This window comes from Salvelinus alpinus, chromosome 8 (genome assembly GCF_045679555.1).
Source record: "Salvelinus alpinus chromosome 8, SLU_Salpinus.1, whole genome shotgun sequence".
Classification (NCBI taxonomy): domain Eukaryota; kingdom Metazoa; phylum Chordata; class Actinopteri; order Salmoniformes; family Salmonidae; genus Salvelinus; species Salvelinus alpinus.
Genome location: NC_092093.1, coordinates 39,410,458 through 39,437,964, shown reverse-complemented (window position 1 = coordinate 39,437,964; position 27,507 = coordinate 39,410,458). Strand labels below are relative to the sequence as shown.

The following is a 27,507-nucleotide window of genomic DNA, read 5'->3' as shown; positions in this document are numbered from 1 at the left end:
ACAAAGAATCAATGGGGCAGCTGATAAATGTGGGGTAAAGATGTGCTCCGTGCTTGTTCCAGAGATACTCCTTTGCCACAGGGGTGATGCAATGCTGTCAGAGCAAGAAAAGTTCCGTTACTGAACAATAAATGTCCAGTACTAAGGTTAGTGGGATAAGAATAAACATCATGATGATCGTTTATTCAAATAATAAAACATAGCCTACTTTTTAAATTACGTTTCCTTTTCGGCCTTGCATCCTCCTGAATTTGATCAGATATGCCACTTTGTCTGAGAAAAGAAACATCATTGCCTCAACTGTTTGAATAATACTTCCATTGTGTAAAAAAAAAAAAAAACGAACTGTCTGTAGCCACCCTAGGCGACCGATGTTACTGTCAAGTGGCCAGACTTATGTAAACACAATGCAAATCACAAATCTGGAGAGGGAGCGAGAAGAAACCCAGTCATAAAACGTCCTTCGAGTGTCCTTAAAAAGAGAAGAATGCTTTTCACATGCTTTTAGCCACTCAAAGTGTAGAAAAATGCAATTCTCCAACGAGGATATCCGACAAATGAAAGACGAGGATTTTACTGCAGAATAGCGCCGATTAGATTTCCTAGAAGTGGTGGCACGGCATTTCTCGCAAGCCGCCAGCGCAATAACGTCGTGCCCTTGCTCTCGAGAACCCAAGGCATTAAACAAGGCATTATGCAAATCACAAAGGTTCTCAGCTATAAACACCCTTTACTGATGGGACCATGTAAACTACAATCCCGAAGCTCTGTTTCAACATGTAGAAACATCAATAATCCAACCTGGACTCAGCTGGTAGAGGTAACATAGTAAACGTTAATTGTTGTCGCTGGTAGAGGTAACATAGTTGTTAAGATAATGGGCATAATGCCAACCCAGAGATGGCGCTAGTGGGGCACCTATCTAGGATATATAAACAGGTGCATTATGAGTATCTGATTAGGATGTGTGACCTGTAATTTATAATACCTGAGTAAAGGATTATGCTAGCATTTTACCACACTCTCCGACATGAGTTATTACCATATACATAATAACATGGTGTCAGAAGTGGTATGAATATGGAAAATAGGATAAGGTATGTGGACAATGTAATCTCTGTCGAATAAACGCAAGTGGGACAGCTGAGCGAGGACAGAGAGCCTGCAATGTCTCTCAGTCAAATTGTTTTTCCGTGATCAGTGGGAGAATTATGAAATCACTACGGGCTTAGATAAAAAAAAAAAGACCTGATTAAAAAAAAGACCTGCATGTGCGAGTGGCAACACTGCTTAGTATTATTGGAAGAGAGTGCCATATGCTTCAAAGAATATCCTTGACGTTTTACAAAGACATTTTGAACCCACTCGTAATGTGATTTATGAAAGATTTATTTTTAACACGTGAACAAACTCAAGCAGAGACGCCTGGTAAATATGTTGTGAGGCTGCGTCAATTGTCTGATTCACGTTATTTAGAATCAATGACAGACAAAATGATCAGAGACAGACTTGTGATTAGGTGTAAAGATAACAGAGTACGAGCAAGTATGCTGCGCGAACCACAACTTACGCCGTCTAAAGCCATAGATATATGCAAAGCAAGCGAACAGACGCAGATCCAATTTAAAAAAGATGAACACGGTCCCTGAACAAGCAGAATCTGTCAATTATGCCACTCAGAACAAATACAGAGACCATGTTGATAAAAAAATGGAAACATTCCTCAGACAGTGATGCAAGATGGAAAAATACTAAAGATGGGTGCATGTACTATGGATCAGCACACGCAAGAGCCAAATGCCCAGCACATGGGGTTGTATGCAAATTCTGTGGAAAAAAGAACAAGTTTCCTAAAGTGTGCAGATAAAGACAAAGTTAAGCTCAGGTTCACAAGTATTAAATACATGGGACACATTTTGACAGCTTAAGGCCTGAAGCCAGACTCCAAGAAGGTGGAGGCAGTACAGCAAATGCCGCCACCTACAGACGCAAAAGCATTGCAGCGACTGCTTGGTTTTGTAAATTACTTAGCCAAATTCTTACCTCCTATGTCTGACGTATGTGAGCCATTGGGTTGGCTGACCAATAAAGAATGTGCTGCGGGCATGGCTTCCTCAACGTGATGATGCATTGGAGCAAATTAAGAAATTGGTAAGCAACCAACCAATACTGAGGTACTATGACCTCTCTGAAGAAGTGACCCTACAATGTGATGCAAGTGACAAAGGCCTAGCGCTCCTGCAGAAGGGGCAGCCCATTGCATTTGCTTCAAGGACATTGAGACCCACGGAGCAAGGATATTCCCAAATTGAAAAGGAGTGCCTAGCCATAGTGTTCGCCTGTGACCGTTTTGATCAATACCTTCATGGTGGGGACTTTATCACGGTGCACACTGATCACAAGCCGCTTGAGGTTATCTTCAAAAAACCTCTTCTGTCTGTCCCGAAGCGACTTTAAAGGTTGATGCTAAAGCTTCAGCATTATCAAGACATCACAAGGCTGCTTCCGACTGACCCTAATTGCACCGAATACCTCTGTTTATCCTACAGCTATTGTATGCAGTAATCATGAACCTATGAACCAGAGTTACACTGTTGGCACTGAGGTGGTGTGCCCTAGTAGGAAGACCACTTAGTGCAGGGTGAGCTGCACAATCAGCTCCAATATAAATAATATGAGCAAGTCTACTTCTGATGAGCTTCCCAGTAAAGCATTAAAAACAATCAAGCAACCCAGAAAAATGCTTAAAATAGTTCATATTAACATATGCAGCCTGAGAAACAAGGTCCATGAAGTCAATAACTTGCTTGTAACAGATGACATTCATATTCTGACTATATCTGAAACTCACTTAAATAATACCTTTGATACAGTGGTAGCAATACATGATTATAACGACTGCTGCCAATGTTTTTATTTTATTTTAAATTTAATTTTAGCTTTATTTAACTTGGCAAGTCAGTTAAGAACAAATTCTTATTTACAATGACGGTCTAGGAACAGTGGGTTAAATGCCTTGTTCAGGGCCGACAAGGTAAACATCTGTCGTTCTGCCCCTGAACAAGGCAGTTAACCCACCGTTGTTCCTAGGCCGTCATTGAAAATAAGATTTTGTTCTTAACTGACTTGCCTAGTTAAATAAAGGTAAAATAAAAACAATTATAAAAATATAGTCCTGCTATTGTTATTTACTGCTGCTCTTTAATGATTTTTTTTAATCACTTACCTTTTTAATTTTTTTCTTAAACTGCATTAAGGGCTTGTAAGTAAGCATTTCACTGTTGTATTCGGCGCATGTGACAAATAACATTTTATTTGATTTTACATTTTTATTTGAAACCCAGGTCCAGCGACTGTCAAGCCAACACCTTAACCGTTACACCAAGATGAGGTCTTGTGTTAAGGTCGGAAGAATATGTTTCGTATGTTTCATTTGTGGATGTCCATCAACCATTTCATATGATATTTTACGAATTACAATTCGTATATGTTACGAATTACAATTTGTTGTGACTTACGTTAGCTAGGTGGCTAATGTTAACTAGGCAAGGGGTTTTAAGGTTAGGGGAAGGGTTAGCTAACATGCTAAGTAGTTGCAAAGTAGGTAAAAAGTAGCAAGTAGTTGCAACGTTGCTAATTAGCTAAAATGCTAAAGTTGTCCTAGATGAGACTTAAACATGCAACCATCGGGTTGATAGAAGTTTGCGTTATATTCCTACTCATCCACCCCGACCAACCACCCTCCTTTCATTTTTGCCTTAAGTAACCTGTCTTATGTTACCATACCAAACATAACATACTAATTTGAGAATCCTGGAGTTACGGATTTACATTCCCCGGATTTACGTTTACTATGTTACGTGTAATCTATGAGACCTGGCAGAAAATCACTTGGAATAGGGTTTACAAAACATGGAACTTATCAGAAACAATCTTTCATACTAAAAAGATACACTTACTCTAGTAGGTTTGCACAGATCCATAAGGCTATGTGTGCCTCCAGCCTACGAACTACACTTTCGCTACACTTCCTTGCGTTATGCTTATTAGCTCTGTCTTGCAAAAATAAAAAATAATAATAAAAAATAAAAATAAAAATATATATAACTCAGCAAAAAAAGAAACATCCCTTTTTCAGGACCATGTCTTTCAAAGATAATTCGTAAAAATCAAAATATCTTCATTGTAAAGAGTTTAAACACTCTTTCCCATGCTTGTTCAATGAACCATAAACAATTAATGAACATGCACCTGTGGAACGGTCATTAAGACACTAACAGCTTACAGACGGTAGGCAATTATGGTCACAGTTGTGAAAACTTAGGACACTAAAGAGGCCTTTCTACTGACTCTGAAAAACACCAAAAGAAAGATGCCCAGGGTCCCTGCTCATATGCGTGAATGTGCCTTAAACATGCTGCAAGGAGGCTTGAGGACTGCAGATGTGGCCAGGGCAATAAATTGCAATGTCCGTACTATGAGACGCCTAAGACAGTGCTACAGGGAGACAGGACGGAGAGCTGATCGTCCTCGCAGTGGCAGACCACATGTAACAACACCTGCACAGGATCAGTACATCCGAACATCACACCTGCGGGACAGGTACAGGATGGCAACAACAACATCAGTGCTCAGACTGTCCGCAATATGCTGAGAGATGCTGGACTGAGGGCTTGTAGGCCTGTTGTACGGCAGGTCCTCACCAGACATCACCGGCAACAAAGTCGCCTATGGGCACAAACACACCGTCGCTGGACCAGATAGGACTGGCAAAAAGTGCTCTTTAATGACTGGTTTTGTCTCACCAGGGGTGATGGTCGGATTTGCGTTTATCGTCGAAGGAATGAGCGTTACACCGAGGGTCAGTCATGGTCTGGGGCGGTGGGTCACAGCGGCATCGGACTGAGCTTGTTGTCATTGCAGGCAATCTCAACGCTGTGCGTTACAGGGAAGACATCCTCCTCCCTCATGTGGTACCCTTCCTGCAGGCTCATCCTGACATGACCCTCCAGCATGACAATGCCACCAGCCATACTGCTCGTTCTGTGCGTGATTTTCTGCAAGACAGGAATGTCAGTGTTCTGCCATGGCCAGTGAAGAGCCCGGATCTCAATCCCATTGAGCACGTCTGGGACCTGTTTGATCGGAGGGTGAGGGCTAGGGCCATTCCCCCCAGAAATGTCCGGGAACTTGCAGGTGCCTTGGTGGAAGAGTGGGGTAACATCTCACAGCAAGAACTGGCTAATCTGGTGCAGTCCATGAGGAGGAGATGCACTGCAGTACTTAATGCAGCTGGTGGCCACACCAGATACTGACTGTTACTTTTGATGTTGACCCCCCTTTGTTCAGGGACACATTATTCCATTTCTGTTGGTCACATGTCTGTGGAACTTGTTCAGTTTACGTCTCAGTTGTAGAATCTTGTTATGTTTATACAAATATTTACACATGTTAAGTTTGCTGAAAATAAACGCAGTTGACAGTGAAAGGACGTTTCTTTTTTTGCTGAGTTTATATATATTTATATTTGGGAGGGGGGGTGGCAATTTATATTTGTTACGAATTCCAATTCATACAATATGATTCGAATTTGTAATTGCTTAAGATCCCGGACTGCATCTTTAATTTAACCTTTTGTTTTTGAAAATGACTTATTGCTGATAAGAAGTATACATTCCTTATGGTTTCCAAAACCAGTGGGATGCATGCCAGCAAAGCCACTACACTACACAACACTAAACCATACATTAATTGCACTATAATGGCGACAAACGGTGCCCACAAACTGTTAGGGGGTACATAAAGCATAATACTGCACTTTCATGAATAGACGCTACAGGTAGTGGGTTAGCCGTGTCCAGCAGGATGCTTTGATACATCTCACATCCTCCCAATTATTATGGTACAATATCATAGTTTCTTGTGGAGCGCATTTTTGTGTTCATGGTTTGAAAGCTGGGACATTTGTATCACTAAAAGGACAGCCCGCCCAGCCTCAGGATGCCGCTGCCTATAATGTAATGCAGCTCCAACAAACACATGTGCGCACACGTTAGTGGATAGATACGAGCGCACGCAAGTAGTGCAGTGGTGGAATAAGTACCCAATCGTGATACTTGAGTAAAAGTAAAGATACCTTAATAGAAAATGACTCAAGCAAAAGTGAAAGTCACCCAGTAAAATACTACTTGAGTAGAAGTCTAAAAGTATTTGGTTTTAAATATAAAATGTACTTAAGAATCAAAAGTAAAAGTATAAATACTTTCAAATTTCTTACATTAAGACACTGAGACGGCACCATTTTCTTGTTTTGTATTTATTTACGTAGAGCCAGGGGCACGCTCTAACACTCAGACATATTTACAAACGAAGCATTTGTTTTAAGTGAGTCAGACCGGTCAGAGGGAGTAACTGTTAGGGATGACCAGGGATGTTCTCGTGATTAAATCCGTGAATTTGACAATTTTCCTGTTCTGCTAAGCATTGTAAATGTAATGAGTACTTTTGGGTGTTAATGTATGGCGTAAATAGTACATTTATTTTCTTTAGGAATGTAGTGAAGCAAAAGTTAACAAAAATATAAATAGTAAAGCAAAGTGTAAATACCCCAAAAAACTACTTAAGTAGTACTTTAAAGTATTTTTTACTTAAGTACTTTACACCGCTGACGTAGTGCCATGGGAATCGTTGTACCCGTATTTGTATTTAACTCTCAAATGGAAATATACATTCCCATGTTCAAATGCACAGTACTGAATCATTATACTACGATGTATTGATTCGGTAGCCCTAAAATGGCTTAGACTTTCAAGACAGATTGTTGAAAACGAATTAAATGTTCCTAGCATGTTTCCACCGGAATTCTTTAGGTGACGGACAGAGGCTTGCCTTTTTACAAAATGACAGCTGAGAAAGAAAACACGAGTTTGAATGTCACTACTGCAATTGTGACAGATAACGACGACAAACTACAGCTAATGAAAGGCAAGCGACTGCTTATTTAACAATTGTTTCACTGTTTGCACAGATAATTCGGTTTTTGTATTGCTGCTGTTAGCTACATTAGCTTGACCCTGACAGACTCACTGCAAATGATTGAATTATTGGCTAGCTAGTACAGTAGCTAGTATAGTTGATTATTACTCACCTGATAATTTTTTGAGACCCATAACCAACGTCCCATCAACCTTTTTCAGGTGCAGCTTTCCTGACGACTGTCGCATCTGCTGGGATGATAGCAGGATTCGGCTCCACGTTAGCCTTGGCCAAGAAAAAGAGTCCAGGCTGGTTTAGCAAGGTAGCTATGATTTGATATAGCTACAGCATTCCATTACATACAGGTTAAGTTACATTCATGTTAGCCTTGACCCATGACGAAGTGATATTATATAGGGCTGGGCTACATAATGACAATGTCTGAAATGTATGGCATTAATTGCATTCCATGACCTCCATGTATGCAAGGCAAACACAACTGTATCTTTATGGCACAGCACAATTGGTAGCAAGTGTGCTTACCCTGTAACTGCTGTTCCTACAACATTTCTACATTGGTGGGATAATGTTTACATTTTGGTAATTTAGCAGACACTCTTATCCAGGGTGACTTACAGGAGCAATCAGGGTTAAATGCCTTGCTCAAGGGCACATCAACAGATCTTTCACCTAGTCTGCTTGGGGAATCGAACAGTTACAGTATTTAGGACACTCAATAAGCTGTCCTAACCAGTTAGTTTACCAGAAGGTGTCTTGATAATAGAAAATTGCAGTGAGTCAGTGGTTCCTGTCACAGGCAATTGCTTTTGAGTTAATATTTTATCAATCCATAAATAATCTAGACTTACATGTAACAGTAGTATCTCTTGAAAATTTCACAAGACATATTTTACATGACATGCCTAAATACTTATAACCACTAGGCTAATAAATACATGATTTTCTTTGGATTATTTAATTACCTAGATCATGTTATTTCAAGTTATCCATTTGGAATGCAACATCACGTTGTTAAAAATATCTCTTAATTGGGCATGCCTATAAATTGTGCAATTGAAGGCATCTATTGTGCTTATGTTAACTTTGATAGTGTTCGATAAAAATGATGGCCTGTCAACGTTGTATGCAACATTATCGGCAAGTGACTTGATGCCTACCGTGCTAAAGCAATTTAGTTGTTAAACGGGAGTGACGATGAGTGTGTTGATAACGGTAATATTGTGCAAATTACACTTTTAACAACCATAAACATGTGATTTTAAAAAAGGCTATGCATGGCCATAATTAAGATCCTGTCAGGCAAAAATTTTACACAAAGTTTTACCATTACAACATTTGATGTATGCTCACATTCACTGTCGTGGTCTGAAGCATGCTGTATAGACCCCTTTCTGTGTTTGCAAAGATTTCCACACTAGGGCGATGCACTCAAGTTGGTGGCAGAACAAGGGGGAGGGAGTTCTTACAGAACGCCAGCAAAACAAGGCTCCATTTACATGTTGCTTATGAGTGCATTTCACACTAATTTTGGATTACAATTGGATTTTAAAGCTCGTATGAATGTCCTGCTTAGGGCTGTTGCTGTGACCAAATTATCGCCACACCGGCGGTCACGAGTCATGAAGGCAGTCAAATTCCACGTGACCGTTTAGTCACGGTAATTAGGCTTCTCCAAGCTCTGATGCTGCTGCTGATCATTAGTAGCCTACCAAACTTGCTAACTGCCTGGTACTCGGCACTCTATTGTCCCTCTAATCACCTGACATCAATGCAAATGTAATCGAAAATCTAATCAAACACTTCATGAGCTCATGTTGCGCAACATTTCTATAGGCTATGCAATTGGGTGAGAACAGAGTGATGGCCTCTACTAAAAAGAGGGTCCCATTAGCTTTCTATAGACTAGGCCTACTATATTTATTTTATTTATTTATCAAATTTCCTAATATTAAGCACATTGTTTATCTTTACAACAGGAGTATAACCAACCTGGCTGGCATGAAAATAACCCACAGGAAAAGCGTACTCCATTCGCTATTTAAATGCATAGATGACATGTATTTTTTCCCCACTGCCCCTGTTTCGAGACGGGTGCATGATGATGGTCCACTCTAAATTGAGCATTACAGCCACAAAGGGGATGCCGCCGTAAAATTCAAGGCATTATCACATGCTTGTCAAGTTGTGAATGAGAGACTATTGAAATATTTACAGCCTTCTCAAAAAAACAAAGCAGAGCTCATGCCTTTCAAGCAAGTTTTTTTCAAATCATCATTAGTCTCATCATGCAGCCTTACAAGGTATTAAAAATCCAAACATATAGCCCAACTAAAGTTACATTAATAACTCTAAATTAAGCATATAGGAGTACCTATTTATTTGTTAACCGCTCAGAGTAGCTGCGTGTGCGCACTCCCTCAAATCGTTTGGAGAACATATCCTTTCATTCAGCTTTGTTCAATTTATTCTTTATACTTTAAAATAATGGCACGGAATTCTAAGCCAATTTTGTCTGCTAAATGAACTAGTGTAGCCCACAGCCATTTGGCATAGCCACATCAGGACCTAACATAAGGACAACTCAGTATGCTATTCTTCTGAAATAGATTACATTTTCTTCATATCATGCCTCTTTAAACTTGTCTAAAATAAAGCATGGATTTATTGTGAAGGTGTAGGTTATATTACATGGATTTGTTAGACTTTTTAAAATGTAGATGTTCCAAAGGTCCGCATCAGTGGCTTGTGTCGAAGCCAGGAGATGCTAAATGTGTTTGTTAATTAACGGTCAATTACCGTGAGACCAAAAGTTATTTGCCTGACAATCATTGGCTGACAATTTTGTGACCGCCCTAGTCCTGCTTAATATAATGTTTGTGTCATCACCGCAAATCAACTGCATTATATACTTAAACACTTCAACTTCAACCAGTAAAATCTCTTTGGCTAGCTTTTGATACAGCCTATATCAATGAGCGTTAGCATTCTAGCTAACAATTGCTACATCCAAAATAGTTATTTTGCAAAGATCACAAACAAATATAATCTTAGCGACTTAAAGCAGAAATCTAAACATCATTTGTAAGTGTATGAGAACTCAAAAGTTATTTTGTTTAAGTAAAGAAATGTAAATCTAGGCTATGTTGAATGGGTGGAGATGGCTTTCTTACTGCCAGCAAGAGTCGCGCGCGTCAGTGTGTTGTGTACTGGAAAGGGGTCTATAGAGTTCACAGCTGGCGATGCCTCATCGTGATTGTTGCAAATTATGGGGAATAACCAATCACGATCTTTCCTTTGTGGTACCTCAAACTGTCTGATTACCAGCTGAGAAACTTTACTTTGAGCTGAGAGATTTTTGTTGTTGTCTTAAAACAGGCTTTAACAGGATTCCTAGGAACTTTTCTGAGATGCTTTGTGAATACAGGCCCAGGGCTCTGGACAAAGTAGTGCACTATTTCGGGAATAGGGTGCCATTTGGGACAGTCACAAGTTCTGAGGATATACTTGGCCCAGCAGCATAGTGGTACCTTTGTTGGATTTTTAAGTCTATTTTTAAGCCCATAGGGCCATCTTTGTAGACATCAATCTCAGCCAAATATGCCTTGTAAAGTGGTCAAATTAGATTTAGTGCTTTGTGAGAGGTATGTGGTTGTGAGGTCACAGTGGCTGGCTGGAGTGCTTCTTTCACAGAGAACAGAGCAGAGATGGACTGTAGAGATTGTCCAGGACCTGCCGAGATTGCTAGACGGTTAACATGTCACTGTTATGTTAATGGCGGCACTGTAAAGAGCAGATACCAAGGCTTGTTTATCATGGAACCAGGGCTGTCTCTGGTATCTCGCACATGAATCTGGCAACTCGCATATGTAGATTTCATGCTGTTATGACTTATGGCTGGTTTTGAGGAGAGTGGTCACTAATTTGCGAACTAACTCCATAAGACATGTTTGTAGCACACTCACAAGACCGCTCATACCCATCAGAGCAAAACAACTCGTAAAGAATCAGACGTAAAATAAGACAGTTGGTAACATTATATGCAACACTAGGGATAGGCAGCTGATGTTGATGGACACTGACTAGCCTACACCAAATCAAATCTCTTCAGACAGCCTTTTAACCATCTAGGAAGAGCTACAGTGAGTCTCGCCAAACTCTAATAATAGCTCATCTAATGAGCAGGCCACATGGACAATAATTACATTGAGGTAATAATATTAGTGACTGCATCTGTTTTCTAAACAGCTTCTTCAGTCTTAGGATGCATCCCAAATGGTACACTTTTCCCTACATAGTGCACTACTTTTGACCAGAAGCCTGGTTAAAGGTAGTGCACTATATAAGGAATAGGGTGCTATTTGAGACGTAACCTTGAAATACAGCTCCTCTTCCAGGGTAGGTTTAGAGTTTCTCTTTCAGTTAGATAAAATCCCATTCGCAGGGTGGCTAACAGTTTTCACCTCTTTAAAATGTTGTTTCCTGCTCACTTTGGGCCCATGTGTAGATCAACTCATGTACAGTGGGTATCATAAGTATTCACCCCCTTTTGATGTTGTTACAAAGTTTTTTTTTTTTTATCTACACAAAATACTGTCGAAGTGGAATAAAAATGTGGATATCGTTTTTTAAATTAATGAAAATAAAATACTAATATACCTTGATTAGCTAAGAATTCACCCCATGTTAGAAACACCTTTTGGCAGCAATTAGGGCTGTGAGTCTTCTAAGAGCTTTGAACAATTTTTAAAAATTTGTTCTTCAAGCTCTGTCATGGTGTTGGGTATCATGGCTAGACAGCAATTTAAGTCTTCCCATAGATTTTAAAGCGGATTTAAAATCTCAGGAACATTCACTGTCTTCTTGGTAAGCAACCAGTGTAGGTTATTGTCCTGCTGAAAGGTGAAGTCCTCTCCCTGTGTCTGCTTTAAAGCAGTCTGAAGCTGGTTTTCCTCTTGGATTTTGCCTGTTCTTATTTCCATCCCGTTTATTTTTATCCTGAAGAACTCCCCAGTCTTTGACGATGTCTAGCATACCATGAGGCAGCCACCATCATGCTTGAAAATAAGGAGGCAGTTACTCAGGGATGGGGTGTTTGCCCCAAGCATAAAGCTTTGCATTTAGGCCAAAATGTTTATTCCTTTGCTTTTTACAGTTTTTCTTGGAGAAGTGGTATGCCTAAACAGATTGTTCCTTATTACACTCTGTTTTCCATGGTCCAATGCGCCTCGCAGGACTTTTTGGGATGGAGTGAAGGTGTCGTCATTGTTAATGTCCTCTAGCCGCTTTCTCGGCCTGCCAAGTCCCTGACAGTTGTACAGTTTATCCACTGTCGCTTACGCCCAGTCTAAGTCTTTAGCTAGTCCTGGGACCTGTCTATTGTGCTGGTACTAGCCGCTGAGATGCAATATTCCTCAGTCTTTCGCTTTACTGCCGTGGCGTAACCCTAAGCAGACTGAACTCCACCAGCAACTGTTTGCGCCCGCAGTCTGCACAGAGGGTTTCCAGGTTAATGTACCTAACCCCATCCGCTGGCCCCTATCGACATTCTCATTGTCGCACCATAGTCTGTGGCTTTCGCCTGTCGCCTTCCCCAGAAGGACGGCCCCGCCGTTGTCCAGTACCCGCATTGCGCGTCTACTTGGATTGAACGAGATCTCAGGCAAGGGCGTTGTGCTCTTCGTTCATTGGGCAACTACACTCGAAAGAGGGTTGGTCCTTTTCTCTTCGACTCTATCCTGCCAGATCATGTATTGTTTTATAATGACGAGTGACTGCAAGGGCACTCTCCTATAGGAGTTAACCTATTGGGTACTGTTTTTGGGACCTCATTAAACTGAGATTTTGTGAGCTATGTATTGGACTCCCCCAGACGGGTGGTTTCTGCTCCTTCTTGGTGCATACTCCCTGTTTCGGCGTCTGAGGGTTGGGACTACCCAGGCTTCGAAGAGCATGTTTTGCAGCCATATCCCCATAGTGATACACTGAAACAAGTAACTCCGGTTCTCTGATAATGAGTGAGATGTAGCACCGCATTCCCCTGGTCGCAAGAGCGTGAGGAAGAGAAACATGACCAGAAGGCAGTGGGAGAGAGGCTCCTTATAAGGAAGTGCCATTCTACCCATCTGTCTCCAACAGACGCTTTTGATAGGTCCTTCGAGTTGGTGATAAAGCTCACTCATCAGAGAACCGGGGTTACGAAAGTAACCTTAAGTTTGGAACCATGTGTAGAGCAACTCGTGTACCTCAATGTGACCTCAAGTGTGTATGTATGTGTTCTCTCAAGGGAACAATGGCCACTGCTGCAGTACCGGAGACTGGGGCGTCCCTGGCTCTCCGTGCCCTGGGGTGGGGCTCTCTCTACGCCTGGTGTGGAGTGGGCCTGCTCGGTGTCGCAGTCTGGAAAGCCATGGGGGTCCATAGTGTACGTATTAATCAACTCAAACCATCTCATTGTCTTGCCCTTATCATTCCATCGGAAAAGCATGAAAGACTAACCTTTTAACTAACACTCAGTAGATGTACAACAAATAAAGTCCATGCATGTACTGCTCAACAAACCTCCACTTCATCTTCACAGCTAACAGAGTTCAGGCAGACGATGCAGTCTGTTTTCCCAGCTATTCCCAAAACCGAGGAAGGACCGGCCAACTCGGAGGAATGGGACTCCATCTTCAAGTCGAAAGAGAACAGCCGATCTAGCTGACATTCTCCCTGTCTGGTTCAGGGCAGCCTTAATAAACCACTGTGATTTAAACAACAATTACTGTGGCATGGGCTGCTGGTCACTGTGTTGAGAAGGAAAGGAGCTTGACATCCACTGGCTGTACTTACTGGGCTCATTCACCGATGCTCATCTGAAGTGTACTCCTTGTGTGGAAGAGAAATCATGAACTAAACTACTGGGTTGAGGCATCATGGTTAAGCTCCCTTGGATAATCTTAAATATTAAGATCGCAGGACTGTCTTGTACTAGTATAGGAGTTAGGCTTAGTGCCAGTCTGTGTGCTCTTGCCAACTCCATTGCTCGTTGTCAAACAAAATGTTTTTGTCATGCCAATGAGTGACAACTTAACATGATAGCACAAACAGACCAGCACAGTATTCCTAGGCAGCAACTGCTTTCTAATATTGTATTCCAAGCATGGTGAACAGAACTCAAATTAAGGCCAAAAGATTGAAAAAGTAATCTCTGTGGATGTTTGCATTTCTTCATAGGCCATCATGATATAATTGACACTTCTATTTTTGTTCTATGAAACTAAAAAAGCTAAATGTGTTTGTGAAGGCGAGGCACCTGCCTGGTTTCACTTAAAACAGATTGAACCATCATCCAATGTAACACCGATTTAAGTGTTTGCCGTCAGCTATTCCCATGAAAGACAAGTATCAAAGCGAGAACAGACCTGAACTATTTTAAACTGTCCTGGCTAGCCGTAGAAATACGTGTGCGTCATCCTAAATGTGCTTGTGACTGCCGCCCCTGATGTTTTCACACACAAAGTTGAAAGAGCGCGTCATGCAAACATTTGATGCCACAGCTGTAACTTGGAGCACGGTGTATGGTTACAGCTGAACTGACACTTCTCCGTGTATGAGGACTTCATTGATGTTATTTCTGTCGTGCATATGCTCATTCCTTGCCCGCTATGCTAAATAAACTACTGTACTTATCTGCAGTTATGTAACAGAACATGCCATTTAGCAGACGCTTTTATCCAAAGCGACTTAGTCAAGAATGCATGCATTTCTTTACGTGGTTGGTTGTGATCCTTTGTGGAGGAGATTCTGCAACTCTTGGACAATGGAAGTGAATTAAAAACGTTTGGCCATATTCATTCTGTCACGATTCTCCAGTTTACAATCTCTGGACAAATGAGTCAAACACCCTTCACAGTGCTCAACCAGATTTCATGTACATTTATTCTTAACATGTGGAACATATAGTATAAACATTTTACTGAATAAACAAATGTTCATCGAATGTTAAGCTAACTGTCAATCGGACATGATTTTTTTTTAAACAATTCAATTCCGGAATACAGTTCTGCCCATTGTGATCTATTAGTTAGCTGACTGTACAATCTAAATAAGTGTGTCAAAACTAGTCTGTCAGACTGAAATCATCCCTATACGTCAAGAGACCTGTGTCAGTCAGTCAACATAATTCTTTTAAATACATAAAATGACTGACCTCCAGTTGAAGAGTCACTAAATATCCATTATTCAAATACAAAGTAATCATAACATCCATTATAATGATCAACTACCATCACTTCTCTAGGAGAAGATACCAAATAGGGCTGTCTGAATATACAACTTCTATATACAAATGGGCTTATATATATATAAAAGGAAAAAATAAGACTGAGGGAAGTACTGTACTGTGGGGTTTGAGAGTTTACCTGTCTGTTGCTATGGTTACCAGGAAGTAAGTCAGTTGAACAGGGTGACTCATGTCTCCCTCATATACTGGTATTGTAATATTATTATGCAATGCTTATGGTCAGTTGCCTATGGTCAAATGTACTTCACATTTCATAATCTCCCCCAAACAAGCCAACTAAGGCCTAAATGCAATCTGATCAAGCGCTAACCAGCGATAGCCGACACCCGTATAGCTCATGTTTTAGCGGTGTCGGAGGTGGAACTGTCAAATTGGTGAGCAGCTGCTCTTGTGGTTATTGTCACGAAGCCACACCTGTCGACTTAGAACTCATTATTTCGTTTGAATGATTTTTATCACCCATAATCGAGGTGTGGATGACATTTACATGTACATTTAAGTCATTTAGCAGACGCTCTTATCCAGAGCGACTTACAAGTTGGTGCATTCACATCTCACATTCCAGTGTTCAAACTTGTAAACAAGGCTGTGTGGGATTTTTCTTAATGCGACTCCATGCAGCCAATGGCAATGTTCACTTTAAGTATAATGCCAGGAACTGCTTCTAGATTTTTATTTTAATTAACCCTTATTTTACCAGGTAAGTAGACAGCACAAATTCTCATTTACAGCAACGACCTGGGGAATGAATGAGCCAATTGGAAGCTGAGGATTAGGTGACCATAATGGTTTGAGGGCCAGATTGGGAATTTAGCCAGGACACCGGGGTTAACACCCCTACTCTTACGATAAGTGCCATGGGCTCTTTAGTGACCACAGAGAGTTAGGACACCCGTTTAACGTCACACCCTACACAGGGCAATGTCAATTATGGCAGCCCCCCGCACCTCTCTGATTCAGAGGGGTTGGGTTGAATGCATTCAGTTGTACAACTGACTAGGTATCCCCCCTTCCAATCACAGCATTGGGAAATTGTTTTTTAGACCAGAGGAAAGGGTGCCTCCTACTGGACCTCCAGCAGCATCTAGTCTCCCATCCAAGGACCAACCCTGCTTAGCTTCAGAGGCAAGCCAGCAGTGGGATGCAGGGTGGTATGCTGCTGATTTGACAGCTCTAACGCAGTTCCACCGTCAAAACATCAGCTATGTGGATGTCGGCTAAAGTGGATCTGATTGAGTCAGGCCCTAAATCCTTTTGCACGATATAACCCCCCCCAGAACAGGATACACAATGATCTGTATATTCAGAGTTAAGTCAGTTTTTTTTCTTCTTTACATTAATACATAAGAGGTCTATCTACAACATGATTCACAATTTAAATAAGTCTGCTTCTTCCTGCAGAAAACAACCATCGGAAAGATCCCACACAGACAATCAGCCACGGATAATTACCAAACATTTTTTAAGAGCAAGAGACCCCAAAACTAAAGTACGTTCTCTATCATCGGGTGCCAACTTTGGTTAAAACAAAAACGAACCGACAAATAAAAATAATAGATAAAAATGTAAAATACAAAGTATTAAATATTTGTATTAAAATGATTTAGAAATCCCAAATGAAGGTTGTGAATGGGGCATAGGAGCTATATATATTCTATATATTTATTTGTATGTAAAAACATTGTGTTTTATTTAAATAAAAATATTATACCACGCACACCCATGTTCGTGTTCACTGTAGCTTGGTTGTCAGACCAAGCACCCCCCCTCCCTCTGTGTCTTTGCCTGTGGCTGTCACGAGGAGCGTCCAATCTTAAACAGTACTTCACACATGATGGCCGCCACGGCCGAGCTCAGCACAGAGGACAGAGAGCTATCCAGTAGCCTGCTCTCGTAGAGAACAAACTCTGGCCGGTTCTCCTTCACCTTGGCCATGGCCAGCAGAGCCTTGGCGGCCCTGCACATCATGTTAACGCTGGGGGGTTCGGCGTGGGGGATTGGTGCTGGGTGTAGCAGGCTGTGGGGTCCCTGCTGGTGCTGGGCCATGGCCACGCAGTCCTCCAGGAAGCCGATGAGTGTTCCCACGCTGCCCTTCTGCAGAGCGATAGCACGCGCCGCCGTCGGGTCCCCCTGCGCTAGGTTAGAGAGCACAGCCACCGCCATCTCCCGGCACACCTGGGACTTCCGCTCACCTACGTGGCGCACCAGGGTGGCGTAGAGCTTCTCCTGACGACTGAACGGCGGCGTGGCCAGCAGGAGGTCCACGTTGTTGTCCTGGATGCTCAGCTTGCACAGGCACTCCAGCACCAATCTCTGGGGGGTGAGGGAGGAGGAGCAGCCCGCCGTGGTGAAGGGGTCCTGGGCCTCGGCAGAGGGACACACCATCCAGTGGAGGAGCCCGTCCAGGATGGGCAGACAGATGCTCTCTGGGTAGAGGGACAGGTCTAGTTGACCTGAGATGTTAGCCAGGGTGACCAGAGTGTTCTCCCTGAGGGCTGACAAACAGTCCCACCACCACTCGTCCTTGCTGCAGGCCCGGCCCTGCTCCTCCTCTCTCTGGTAGCTGGGTTGCGTCCTCCTCCTCTGGGGGTGCAGGTGATGCAGAAGGACCAGCCGCCCCAGGATCAGCACCAGGCCCGGGTGGCGGGACATGTCGTTGTCGTTCCCTGGGATGAAGGAGAGGCCGCGGACGATGTTGGAGACGCAGACACAGCGGCGGGCCAGGGCGTCCTGCCAGGGTTCGGCCGTGGAGAGGGGCGCCTCGTCCCAGCAGCGAGGCTCGTCCTCCAGCAGGGTCAAGATAGGGCTTTGGGTCTGCGCCCCTCCTACAAAGGAGAACGTCCCAGTAAGATCGTTCCTCTCTGACAGAGACCGAGAGCCTGGTCGGGCACTCAGCATATCGTCCACGGTGGCTGTATCAGTCATGGTCTTCTCTACAACGGCCCCTTCTTCCACCTTCCTCTCCTCCTCCTGCTCTCCTACCCTCTCTGTATGCTTGCTGTCCGTCTCTTCGCTGCGTTTCTCGAAGTGTGTCTGGATGTGGGCCGTGGAGTCCCCCCCTCCAGCCTTCCAGTGCAGCAGGCCGGAGTTGAAGCCCCTGGGCAGGCTGAGTCCCTGGCGCTCCTCCACCTGGTCCTCCTCCGCACTCTTCTCCTCCACCTTCACAGGCAGCTTGTCGTACTTACTGGCCTGTTTGGGCCTCGGCTCTGGGGGCCCCTCGGGCTGGCGAGGCGCAGACTGCTCCGTGGTTGCCCCCACCTCAGATTCTTCCACTTCTACCTTCTCCTCTTTCACAGTCACCTCGACAGGCTCCTCCGTCTTTTCCTCTGAGACCACCGCCTCTGTGCTGCCGTTGGCTGTGGGCTTCTCTATCCCCGCCTCTTCTGGCCTGCTATCCCTCTGCTCTTCGCATAATTGGCTGCCGAGCTCTGGAACGGCAGGCTCTTCCTCCTGGTCTGCGATTGGTCCTAGCAGCGTCCTCTGTCCCTCTGTGCCCACCTCATACTCATCCAGGATCCCAAAGATGGAGATCAGGCACCGGCGGAAGTACTCCACTATCAGCTCCAGGAAGCCAGGCAACTGGGATAACACAGGGAACAACATATCAGTTGGGTGCATTCTGAAATGATTGTGTGAAAGACCAGAGACAATAGCTTGGTCATTTGTCCTTCATCCAGTCATGTGGTCAAATCAAATTATATTTGTCACATACGCCGAATACAACAGATGTAGACCTTACCGTGAAATGCTTACTTCCAAGCCCTTAACCAACAGTGCAGCTCAAGAAATGGAGTTAAGAAAATATTTGCTAAATAAACTGAAGTAAAAAATAAAATAAAAAGTAACACAAAATAGCAATAATGAGGCTCTATACAGGGGGTACCCGGTACCGAGTCAATGTGCGGGGGTGCAGGTTGTCCAATATCCACACCACTTAGAATGAAGCCACGTTGTGGGCCTGTATTCGACATGGTATTAGTATAGATATCGGAGGGAATATCATTGGTTTAGTCCAGTCTCATGGATAATGGATATCATTGGACATTGTATGGATATGGTTTGTGTAGCACCGTCTCACCTGTGCGAGGGTGAAGGAGGACACAGTGTTGTCGTCATACAGCAGGATGTTGATGGTGTCCAGGGCCCACGTGCTCTCCGCCAGCAGACCCGACTTAAGGGACATCATCACGCGCCACGCCTCCGGAGTTCCTGTGGGTAAGAGGTCAAAGTACAGAGGTCGGAGGGGAGCAACTGATATTAGAGCTGGGACTATAAAAGAAAAATAAATCGACACCGACCATACCGATCACTTATCACAGGCATTTTGCTGATATCGTTCATTATGATAAGTAGCCTATACTAGAGAAATGTAAAGTATAAATTAATAACATTTGCTAATATGGGTGACAGTTAATGAGACAATTGACGGCTTACAACAGTCAAACTAGTCGTAGTAGTTTAAATGATGAAAATAAACGTGGTGCAGATTGTTATAAACGTATAGTTCTATTAATCATTATTGCATCAATTTAGGCAATTTATCTCGATATGGATTTTTGTCCATATCGCCCAGCTTTGCCCTATATAGTGCAATACTTTTGACCAGGGCCCATAAGGCTGTGGTGAAAAGTAGAGCATCATAACGGGAATAAGGTGCTATTTGGGAAGCAGCCATTATACATTTAGTTAGTATGCTTCATTCTCCTACCGGTCTCCTTGGAGGTAAGTCTGCGTCGGGCCTTGAGTTTGGGCAGGGTGGCCTCCACTGACCCCACGGGGAAGCTGATATCTCTGTGGAGAGGTAAAATGCCCTGCCCTGACATCCCTCCGCCGCCGAGTGAGCCTGGCATGGATCCGGGCATCCCTGCCTTCTTCAGAGATGCCATGTAGGGGCCCCCATTGTTGGGGGACAGGGGTCCAGATCCCCCCATGGGCCGGGGGAAGGGCGAGGGGCTGGGGGCTCTAGAGATGTGGTTGGCCATGGCGGGGTTGGATTGGTAGGAGGAGGGGGGCTGTCTGGATGCCATTGGGGGCATGGAGGAGGCCGAGGAGGAGTGGGGTGGATACGGGGGCTGGTGCTGGCCTGGAGGTCCGGGGGGCCACTGCCCATCTGGGGAGCTCCTTCCCTCTGGGTCATCCCCCGGGCCCCGGCCCAAACCAGGGTAAGGGGGCCCCTGGCCCAGTTGGCCACGGTAAGACCCGGGGTAGCCCATGTCTGTCCTGGGGTGCCACATGTTGACCTGTGGGCCCTCTGCAGAGGCTCCGGAAGAAGCAGGGGGCCCTCCACTCATCATGGCGTGTTGCTGTGGCCCCTGGGTGGCCCCCATGCGGTCTCGGCTGTAGGGGTAAGGGTACTGGCCCTGCATGGGCCTGCGCTCTGGCCCCATGTAATTACCTCCGTACTGGCTGTACATGCCTGGCTGCTGCCCTCCATACTGCTGCATGCCGTAGGCCTCACCCTCATGGCGCTTAGCAGGGGGACCGTACATAACCTCTGGTCCTACTGGCCTCTTATAGCCCTGAGTGGGAACACAGAACACAGAACATTAAACGTTAGATACTGTAATCATTGTATTGCAAAAATGATTTTTCATTTGCAGGCGTACCACACACACACACACACACACACACACACACACACACACACACTACCGTTCAAAAATTTGGGGTCACTTAGAAATTCCCTTGTTTTTGAAAAAAAAAAAATATATATATATGCTATCCATTAAAATAACATCAAATTGATCAGAAATACAGTGTAGACATTGTTAATGAATATTGTAGCATGGAAACTGGCCAGCATTTCGGAGTCGCCTCTTCGCTGTTGACGTTGAGACTGGTGTTTTGCGGGTACTATTTAATGAAGCTGCCAGTTGAGGACTTGTGAGGAGTTTGTTTCTCAAACTAGATACTTTAATGTACTTGTCTTCTTGCTCAGTTGTGCACCGGGGCCTCCCACTCCTCTTTCTATTCTGGTTAGAGCCAGTTTGCGTTCTGTGAAGGGAGTAGTACACAGTGTTGTACGAGATCTTCCGTTTCTTGGCAATTTCTCACATGGAATAGCCTTCATTTCTCAAAACAAGAATAGTCTGACGAGTTTCAGAAGAAAGTTCTTTGTTTCTGGCCATTTTGAGCCTGTAATCGAACCCACAAATGCTGATGCTCCAGATACTCAACTAGTCTAAAGAAGGACAGTTTTATTGCTTCATTAATCAGTAAAAAAGTTTTAACTGTGCTAACATAATTATAAAAGGTTTTCTAATGATCAATTCGACTTTTAAAATGATAAACTTGGATTAGCTAACACAATGTGCCATTGGAACACAGGAGTGATGGTTACTGATAACGGGCCTCTGTACGCCTAAGTAGATATTCCATTTTAAAAAATCTGTCGTTTCCAGCTACAATAGTCATTTACAACATTAACAATGTCTACACTGTATTTCTGATAAATTTGATGTTATTTTAATGGACAAAAAAATTGCTTTATTTTCAAAATCAAGGACATTTCTAAGTGACCCCAAACTTTTGAACAGCAGTGTATATATAAATTCACAGCAGAGAGAAATCGGGAGAAAATAAGACTTCTTGGATCTTACAATTCACAAAAATAAAGACAACAGGTTGGAGTATACCATCTTCCACAAGCCACAGAGTAGGAATACACTTTTACCCCCAGACAGTAACCACCCGGTCTACGCGGAACATACCGGCAAAGCTAATGATTATGCGCACCAGGTTCCTGACACGCAGGTATGTTAAGAGTGTCATTGAACAGGCCTATACCCGTGCTAGAGAGACTGAACGTCAACGCCTACTCACTGGCACTAACAGAAACCAGGACGCCCGGTCAAGTCAAATCCATTGTATTGAAACACTGCAACATCCTCAAAAGTGATCAAAATCGAGGAGAAGTGACAGCATTGCCCGCTCACATGTTTTTCCCCGCCGTGCGCGCAATCTAGCCGATTCCGTTACGCACAGCATGCAGCTACCCAAGAAGCGTGACACTTGGCTCTCGGGCTCGCCCAATGGCAATTACAAGTGTGGCCACTGTGTACAATGTGACAGTACGAGCAATACTAACTTTTTTAATTGTAGCACCACAAATATCATATACATGCTCAAATGCGTCAGCGGGCCTGCTTATATTGGTCAAACTAAACAAGCATAGCAACTTTGCATCGTACAACATAAGGGTGCCATTTGTAATAAAAACATGGACTATGCCATTGAGCGACACTGCATGGAAGCCAACCATGGCTCACCTTCCTCCCTACGCTTTATGGCTATAGAACACTTATACTTTTCACTAATAGGAGGGGATATCGTACGTAAACAAACAGAGGCTGTAACGTAACAAAATGTGGAAAAGGGGAAGGGGTCTGAATACTTCCCGAATACACTGTATATATGCACACACACAGATACACCCCTTCAAATTAGTGGATTTGGCTATTTCAGCCACAGCCATTGCTGACAGGTGTACAAAATCGAGTACACAGCCATGCAATCTCCATAGATAAACATTGGCAGTAGAATGGACTTACTAAAGAGCTCAGTGACTTTCAACGTGGCACTGTCATAGGATGCCAGCTTTCCAACTAGTCAGTTCGTCAAATTTCTGCCCTGCTAGGGCTGCTATTGTGAAGTGGAAACATCTAGAGCAACCACGGCTCAGTCGGGAAGTTGTGGGCCACACACGCTAACAGAATGGGACCGGCGAGTGCTGAAGCACATCTGTCCTCGGTTGCAACACTCACTACAGAGTTCCAAACTGCCTCTGGAAGCAACGTCAACACAATAACTTTTCACCGGGAGCTTCATGAAATGGATTTCGATGGCCGAGCAGCCGCGCACACAAGCCTAAGATCACTAGCAACAAGACATGTCAGGGGTGAAAGATTTCATTTCTTCCTGGTATGGGACATCTGTGTGTGCACATGCGTTCACCAAAAACATTTATGGGCATATTTAACAGGCCTGGCCCTGGATGTTCTGCCGCCCTAGGCGAGACAAAAAAACTCCTATCCCCGTTAAACTAGAATGGTGTGCAGCAGGGGTCGGCAATAGGTTTGGCCTTCTCAGCTAATAGATGGCAGAACAGAACATAATAGAAACTCAATTCCCTATTCATAGGCAAACGCATCTGGTTAGTAGGTTATAGAAATCAGTTCAATGTCAATAACAGATCTTAATATATTCAATCTGATTACACTGATAAAATCGGCAATGTCTCTATTAATTAAAAAAATGTAAGCTTGCTGGCTATTAATCCGTTGCTTAACCCAACACCTGAAGTTCTTTCCTGAAACCTGCCTGGGTTTAAACATCTCTTTTCAGAAAGTGAAAAGCACATTTTTTTTGGTCTTAAACAATATTGAAGGCCGCAGCTCAGCTTCAGAATGTCAGAGACTAATCAATATATTGTATCTCCGCACGCATCAGGGTCCCGTCTTTTGTTTTGTTTTTAAATCATGCTGTACTAGACAGTTTTCTTGACATTTAGTTGTAATTATTCTGATAGGGCTCATGTTTTACCGGTACGGACCTTACTTTCACCCCTGCATGATGTGCTGACCATTTCTTAGTAGACCGCTAATCGAGTTGAGTTTAAACTTCACTTTGCATTGAAATGGCTAAGTTAATCTATTTTCCCAGGTCACTTCCCATAGATTCAGTAGCTTAAGCACAATGCCCTCTAGGAACGGAAGGCTGGGACTGACCTGTTGCTGTGGATACATTCCAGGCTGGTGAGAGCCGTAGGGCATGGGGCCGTGAGGATATTGCTGCTGCCCGTAACTCTCATGTCCATGTGGTCTGTGGTGGAAGAGGATGACACCAGTTAGAACACAGATAGATGGGGACAAGGGCGTGTTTCTGCGCAATGCTAAACTGATGATCACCATTAGCCTTGCTGAACGTCTTACCTCTGCTGAGGGTATCTGTTGGCAGAGTACATGCTGGGGTCACCGCTGGAAGGTCCCATATTGTTCTGACCCCCAGGGGGAGCCATACCCCCCTCTGGACCCATCACATGGTCTGGTCTGGAAGGTAGGAGGAAAATTATTTTGGGCATTTATATAACAGTCTGATCAATGTCTCTGACTAAAACGTCGTGCAATGTTTATGACTCGTGATTTACAATGAATAATATATTTCTATAATAGAGTGCCGTGCCTCAACTTTTGATCTGAAGGTGGCACCTCGACTTCAGTTGTTTGAGCACGAAACACCCCTTTTCCTACAGGTATAACCCCCAGCGATGCATCTACTATGGTTAGTAGAATACCCACCTTCTGTCGTAGCCAGGCCCGTAGGGGTACTGTGGCCGCGGGCCGGGGCCCATCCCTGGCATGGCTCCTGAGGGAGCACCACGGGGGTACATATCCTGCACGGCACCGCTGGGCATCTGACCTGGTCCATAGGACTCACTGCCCCCTGGCCCTGTGGAGGGAGAATAGACATGGTATTGTATATACTGGATGTAGAGTACGTGTCAACAGTAAGTCAGCACCCTTTCACCAGGTCAAATTGCTTGGTACGTGTAAATGCACTTGGCAAATACAGGCGATTCAGATGTCATCGGCATTCATGTCAGGCGTTATCCAAGGCAAGGGTGTGTAGTACATCAGTTGACCACTGGGTGGCAACTTAGTCTAAGGAAACAATCATCCCTACAGAGTGTTTTTACATCGGATCTGATGGCCTAACCAAAAACAAGGACGAAAAAGACATTTAAACCTACATGGAGAATTTAAAAAGTACCAGACCATATCCTATTCAGACAATAGGTGTATTACGTGAATTTTAACTAAGATGTAGATTTTCATCTAATACGCAGTGCACACAAGCAATGGGGATAACACCAGTGTATGAGTGCACTGTGTTATGCTACGTGTTTTAAGATCGCCTGGTCCACTCACCTTTCTGGGGCCCTCCATAGAGGTCCTTGTTGGCGTCGTACTGCATCCTCATGGAGGGGTCTGAACTACTGCCACTCTGCTGGTAGGGGGCGCCAGAGGGCATGGGCCCTCGCTTGTGGAAGGCAGGGTCACTGATCTCTGAGAAGGGATCCTGGACACGGATACCACCACTGTTCCTGAGGCAGACACATACAGGAGGGGTGAGGAGGACAAGAAAGGATGATACAAAGGGTATCCATGTGTGTGTACAGTAAGACTAAGTCACACACACACACAAACATACACAGAAACACAGACATCCCTACAACACTATGAGTGGCCCCCGGGCCCTGGCCTCTACCTGTTTCCTGGCTGTGGGGTCATGTGTCCGTGGGGTGTGGTGGCTGGGGTGGGGCGCTTCATAGCCTCTGGCATCTCACTCATGGAGCTGCTGCCTGTAGACTGGGGGGTATTGGGGCCCTGCAGGGAGCCGGAGTTGGCTGGGGGGGAAATTAGCAACGGCAGTCAAAATTGTTAAAAAGGTAAAAGAAATACAGTTGTGGTAAATGTAACAGCCGGCTAATGGAGTAAGATACTGAAGACGTTTTGTATTTAAGAAATATTGACTGAATTATACAACAAACATGGGGGCCCGACAGGGAGCCTGAGTTAGCTCAAGAGACAAGAGGGAAAAGACACAGCCAAACAGCATATTTTATTTTTATTTAACCAGGCAAGTCAGTTAAGAACAAATCCGTATTTACAATGACGGCCTAGGAACAGTGGGTTAACTGCCTTGTTTAGGGGCAGAACGACATTTTTTTTTTTACCTTGTCAGCTCAGGGGATTCGATCTAACAACCTTTCGGTTACTGGCCCAACGCTCTAACCACTAGGCTACCTGCTGTACAGTGGGTATAGAAAGTCACCACCCCCTTTCAAAATGTTCACCTTTTGTTGCCTTACAGCCTGAAATGAAAACACATCAAATGTGACTTTTCCCCCTTTATTTACACACAGTAACCCACAATATCCAAGTGGAAAAATATATATATAAAAACTCTAAAAATGTATTTGAAAGTAAAACCGTAAAATACCTTATTAGGATAAGTGAACACCCCCCCCCCCCCCTCCTTAGAATTGCAATTGCAAACTTGCTGAGGTTTAACCAACCACCTTCCAGATCACAAATCAAGCTAATTGGCTTCCATCTGTGATCAATTGTAATGACTGATTAGTTCAGAATAAAAGCAGTTGTTCATAGAGGACTCCACTGCTCGGTAGTGCAATTCAAAGCAAAGAATCCACTATGGGCGGAAAGGTACTTTCAAATGATCTACGAGATAAAGTTGCGGAAAGGCACAAGTCAGGGGATGAATATAAAAAGATTTTGTCTATCCCTCTGAGCACAGGTAAGACCATTATTAAGAAGTGGAAGGCGTATGGCACCACCCAGAACCTGCATAGATAAGGCCCTCCCTCCAAACTGGATGACCGGGCAAGGAGGAGAGAGGCTAAGAAACCAATTGCGACTTTGAAGGAGCTTCAGGCCTTAATGGCAAAGACTGGTCAGTGTGTGCATGTGACCACGATATCACAAGCGCTCCACAAATCTGGCCTCTATTGGAGGGTGGCAAAAAAAAAAAAAAAAAAAAAAAAAAAACACTCCCCAAAAAAAGCCACATCAAGTCTCGTTTGAGCTTTGCCGAAAAGCACATTGTAGATTCCGAGGCCAAGTGGCAAAAGGTTCTGTGGCCAGATGAGACCAAAATTGAACTTCTTGGCCTGAACGCAAAACGATATGTTTGGCGAAAACCCAATACATCTATCCACCCAAAGAACACCATGCCTACAGTAAAGAACACCATGCCTACAGTAAAGAACACCATGTCTACAGTAAAGAACACCATGCCTACAGTAAAGAACACCATGTCTACAGTAAAGATCACCACGTCTACAGTAAAGATCACCATGCCTACAGTAAAGAACACCATGCCTACAGTAAAGAACACCATGCCTACAGTAAAGAACACCATGTCTACAGTAAAGATCACCACGTCTACAGTAAAGAACACCATGTCTACAGTAAAGATCACCACGTCTACAGTAAAGAACACCACCCCTACAGTAAAGATCACCACGTCTACAGTAAAGAACACCATGCCTACAGTAAAGAACACCACGCCTAGTGGTAAAGCACAGCAGTGGCAGCATCCTGTTGTGGGGGTGTTTCTCTTCGGCAGGGACTGGAGCGCTTGTCAGGATAGAAGGGTAAATGAACAGTGCAAAATACCGACAGATTCTTGAGGAGAACCTGCAGCCC

At 43.9% G+C, this 27,507-nt stretch overlaps 2 protein-coding genes across 8 annotated transcripts in view; one reads left to right on the top strand and one right to left on the bottom strand.

The window, feature by feature from the left end:
- Positions 1–31: 31 nt before the first annotated feature.
- Positions 32–14,827, top strand: LOC139583100 (transmembrane protein 242-like). The gene is made up of 6 exons (XM_071413851.1): positions 32–146; positions 3,345–3,404; positions 6,870–6,984; positions 7,197–7,297; positions 13,280–13,417; positions 13,574–14,827. Exons 1-6 carry the CDS (start codon positions 132–134, stop codon positions 13,697–13,699), a joined length of 555 nt encoding a protein of 184 aa, XP_071269952.1. The 5' UTR covers positions 32–131; the 3' UTR covers positions 13,700–14,827.
- Positions 14,828–14,898: 71 nt separating this feature from the next.
- LOC139583098 (AT-rich interactive domain-containing protein 1B-like) overlaps positions 14,899–27,507 on the bottom strand; it is a 105,652-nt gene continuing 93,043 nt past the window's right edge. For all 7 annotated transcript variants that reach the window (XM_071413847.1, XM_071413841.1, XM_071413843.1 and 4 more), the window contains 8 exons: positions 25,547–25,685; positions 25,207–25,382; positions 24,577–24,727; positions 24,211–24,327; positions 24,007–24,100; positions 19,989–20,799; positions 19,359–19,489; positions 14,899–18,859 (listed from right to left, as the gene is read on the bottom strand). In XM_071413847.1, coding sequence (XP_071269948.1) covers positions 17,075–18,859; positions 19,359–19,489; positions 19,989–20,799; positions 24,007–24,100; positions 24,211–24,327; positions 24,577–24,727; positions 25,207–25,382; positions 25,547–25,685 — 3,404 coding nt within the window. In that variant the 3' untranslated portion in view covers positions 14,899–17,074. The remainder of the gene's footprint in view (positions 18,860–19,358; positions 19,490–19,988; positions 20,800–24,006; positions 24,101–24,210; positions 24,328–24,576; positions 24,728–25,206; positions 25,383–25,546; positions 25,686–27,507) is intronic.